Source organism: Corvus brachyrhynchos, unplaced genomic scaffold (assembly GCF_000691975.1).
Source record: "Corvus brachyrhynchos isolate BGI_N302 unplaced genomic scaffold, ASM69197v1 scaffold1064, whole genome shotgun sequence".
NCBI classification, from domain to species: Eukaryota; Metazoa; Chordata; class Aves; order Passeriformes; family Corvidae; genus Corvus; species Corvus brachyrhynchos.
Window position 1 is genome coordinate 2,063 of NW_008237456.1, and position 3,927 is coordinate 5,989.

Here is a 3,927-nt window from a genome sequence, read left to right on the forward strand (position 1 = left end):
ATGGGATTTTTTGGGGGGGAATGGGATTTTTGGGGGCAAAAAAGGGGGTTTGGAGGGGAAAATGGGATTTTGGGGAAAAAAAATTGGAATTTTGGAGGAAAGAAGAGGGATTTGGGAAAAAACGGGAATTTTGGGGGGGAAAAGGGGGATTTTGGGGAGAAAAATAGGGATTTTGGGAAAAAAATGGGAATTCTGGGGGACAAAAGCAGGATTTTGGGGGGGAAAATGGGATTTTTGGGGGGAAGTAGGGGTTTGGGGGGAAAAAAGGGGATTTTGGGGAAAAAAGGGGATTTTGGGGCAGAAATCGGATTATTTGGGGTGGATTTTGGGGGTTTTGGGGTCCTTGGAGTGGATTTTGGGTGGATTTGGGGGATTTTTGGTGTCCTGGGGTGGATTTGGGGTGGATTTTGGGGTTTTTGGTGTCCCCAGTGTGGATTTGGGGTGGATTTGGGGGGTTTTCGGTGTCCTGATGTGGATTTGGGGGTTTTTCTGTGTCCCCAAGGTGGATTTGGGGGTTTCTCCATGTCCTGATGTGGTTTTGGGGTAGAATTTGGGTGGATTTGGGGTTTTTTAGTGTCCCGATGTGGATTTTGAGTGGATTCTGGGGTTTCTCGGTGTCCTCATGTGGATTTGGGGGTTTTTGATCTTCCCAAGGTGGATTTGGGGTGGATTTGGGGGTTTTGTGGTGTCCTGATGTGGATTTGGGGTGGATTTGGGGACTTTTTGGTGTCCTGGGGTGGATTTGGGGGTTTCTCGGTGTCCCAGGGTGGATTTGGGGTGGATTTGGGGTGGATTTGGGGTGGATTTGGGTGGATTTGGGGTGGATTTGGGGTTTCTCGGTGTCCTGATGTGGATTTTGGGTGGATTTTGGGGTTTTTGGTGTTCCCAGTGTGGATTTTGAGTGGATTTTGGGTGGATTTGGGTGGATTTTGGGGGTTTCTCAGTGTCCTGATGTGGATTTGGGGTGGATTTGGGTGGATTTTGGGGGTTTCTTGGTGTCCCAATGTGGATTTGGGGATTTCTCGTTGTCCTGATGTGGATTTGGGGTGGATTTGGGGGTTTTGTGTTGTCCTGATGTGGATTTGGGGTGGATTTGGGGTGGATTTGGGGGTTTCTCAGTGTCCTGATGTGGATTTTGAGTGGATTTGGGGTGGATTTGGGGGTTTCTCGGTGTCCTGATGTGGATTTTGAGTGGATTTGGGGTGGATTTTGGGGTTTTTGGGGCGCCAGGCCCCAAGGCCAAGCACAGCTCCAGCGAGGACGAGGCCGACGGCGACGCCCGGGGCACCAAAGGCACCAAAAGCACCAAAAGCACCAAAAACACCAAGGGCCAGCGCAGGAGGAGCCCCGAGAGGGCCGGTGAGGGCCGGGCTCGGCATTTTGGGGCATTTTGGGGAGATTTGGGGCATTTTGGGGATGTTTGGGGGCGTTTTGGGGATGTTTGAGGACATTTTGGGGAGATTTGGGGGCATTTTGGGGAGAATTGGGGTCATTTTGGGGAGATTTGGGGGCATTTTGGGGATGTTTGGGGACATTTGGGGTCATTTTGGGGAGATTTGGGACATTTTGGGGATATTTGGGGGTGTTTTGGGGAGATCTGGGCACATTTTGGGGAGATTTGGGACATTTTGAGGGCATTCTGGGGAGATTTGGGACATTTGGGAGCATTTTGGGGGTGTTTTGGGGAGATTTGGGACATTCTGGGGACATTTGGGGTCATTCTGGGGAGATTTGGGACATTTGGGGGAGATTTGGGGGTGTTTTGGGGAGATCTGGGGACATTTTGGGGAGATTTGGGGACATTTTGGGGATGTTTGGGGGTGTTTTGGGGAGATTTGGGGGCATTTGGGGTCATTCTGGGGAGACTTGGGACATTTGGGGGGTGTTAGGGGGCATTTTGGGGACATTTGGGGTCATTTTGGGGAACTTTGGGACATTTGGGGGCGTTTTGGGGAGATTTTGGGACATTTTGGGGAGATTTGGGACATTTGGGGGTGTTTTGGGGAGATTTTGGGACATGTGGGGACATTTTGGGGATATTTGGGGTCATTTTGGGGATGATTTGGGACATTTTGGGGGTATTTTGGGACATTTGGGGGAGATTTGGGGGAATTTTGGGGATGTTTGGGGTCATTTTGGGGAGATTTGGGGTGATTTTTGGGGTGGTTTTGGGCTGATTTGGGGGTGAGTTTTGGGGTGTTTTTGAGGTGATTTTGGGGTGATTTTGGGGATGGTTTGAGGTGATTTTGGGGGTGGATTTGACGTGGTTTTGGGGTGATTTTGGGGTGGTTTTGAGGTGATTTTGGGGTGATTTTGGGATTGTTTGGAGCTGATTTTGGGGGGGTTTTGGTCTGATTTGGGGGTGGTTTTGGGATGCTTTTTGGGCTGTTTCTGGGGTGATTTTGGGGTATTTTTGAGGTGATTTTGGGATGATTTTGGGGCCAGTTTTGAGGTGACTTTGGGGTGATTTTGGGGCAATTATTTTGAGGTGATTTTGGGGCCCATTTTGGGATTGTTTGGAGCTGATTTTGGGGTGCTTTTTGGGCTGATTTGGGGGTGGTTTTGGGATGCTTTTGGGGTAGTTTTGGCATGTTTTTGGGCTGATTTTGGGCTGATTTTGGGGTATCTTTGAGGTGATTTTGGCATGTTTTTGGGCTGATTTTGGGATGATTTGGGAGTGGTTTTGGGGTGCTTTTTGGGCTGATTTTGGGCATGTTTAGGCTGACCTTGGGGCGATTTTGAGGCTGATTTTGGGGCCATTTTTGAGACGACTTTGGGATAACTCCGGGGTTATTTTGAACCCGACTTTAACAGGATTTTGCGATGATTTTGGGGATAATTCCGGGGTGCCCTGAGGATAACTTTGAGCTGATTCTGGGCTATTTTGACCTGCAGCCATGGCCGTGTCGGGCTACCTGACCCTGGCGGCCGACGCCGCTCACAACTTCACGGACGGGCTGGCGCTGGGGGCGGCGTTTTGGGGGGGACCCGTCCGGGGCTCGCTGACGGCGCTGTCGGTGCTGCTGCACGAGCTGCCCCACGAGCTGGGGGACATGGCCCTGCTGCTGCGCGCCGGCTGCTCCAAGGGACAGGTGAGAGAACCCCACAAACGGCCCCAAAACGTCGCCCCGAGCCCGCCAAATCGCCTCGAACCCCTTTGAAACGGCGAAAAAACCACGAAAAACGGCCCCGAACCGTCCTAAAACTGCCCAAAACTGCCCTAAAACGGCCCAAAACTGCCCTGAAACGGCCCAAACCCGCCCTAAAATGGTCCAAACCCGCCCTAAAATGGTCCAAACCCGCCCTAAAATGGTCCAAAACTGCCCTAAAATGGCCCAAACCCGCCCTAAAATGGCCCAAAACTGCCCTAAAATGGCCCGAATCCACCCCAAAATTCGGCGAGATTCCCCCCAAGGTGTCCCCAACATCCCCAACCCCCATCAAACCCCCTTAAAATTGGCCCCAAATCACCTCAAAACGCCCCGAATCGCTGTAAAAATGCTCCAGACACCCCAAAAGTGGTGAAAACCGGGGGGAAAAAAAGGAAAAACCGGGAAAAAAAAGGAAAAAACAGGGAAAAAAAAGGAGGTGCTGGAGGACTAACCATAGAGTTGCGCATCAACATCCCCAACCCCCATCAAACCCCTTCAAGTGGCCCCAAACCCCCTTAAAATTGGCCCCAAATCACCTGAAAACGCCCAGAATCGCTGTAAAAATGATCCAGACACCCCAAAAGTGGTGAAAACCGGGGGATAAAAAGGAAAAACCGGGAAAAAAAAGAAAAACCAGGAGAAAAAGGAGGTGCTGGAGGACTAACCATAGAGTTGCGCATTGGGCGGGCCAGAGCGCCCCCGTGGGCGGGCGGTGCAGCTGCCGCCTCTGTGGTCACTTCCGGTGCTGCCATGTTGGGAGGCAAAGCAAGGCCCT

The 3,927-nt window shown here is 51.4% G+C and overlaps 1 protein-coding gene across 1 annotated transcript; it reads left to right on the top strand.

Annotated features, from left to right (window-relative positions):
* The first annotated feature begins 993 nt into the window (after window positions 1-993).
* On the top strand, window positions 994-3,389 carry LOC108446064 (protein catecholamines up-like). The gene is made up of 2 exons (XM_017731545.1): window positions 994-1,359; window positions 2,896-3,389. The coding sequence occupies exons 1-2, from the start codon at window positions 1,179-1,181 to the stop codon at window positions 3,159-3,161; spliced, it is 447 nt and encodes a 148-aa protein (XP_017587034.1). The 5' UTR covers window positions 994-1,178; the 3' UTR covers window positions 3,162-3,389.
* Window positions 3,390-3,927: the final 538 nt, after the last annotated feature.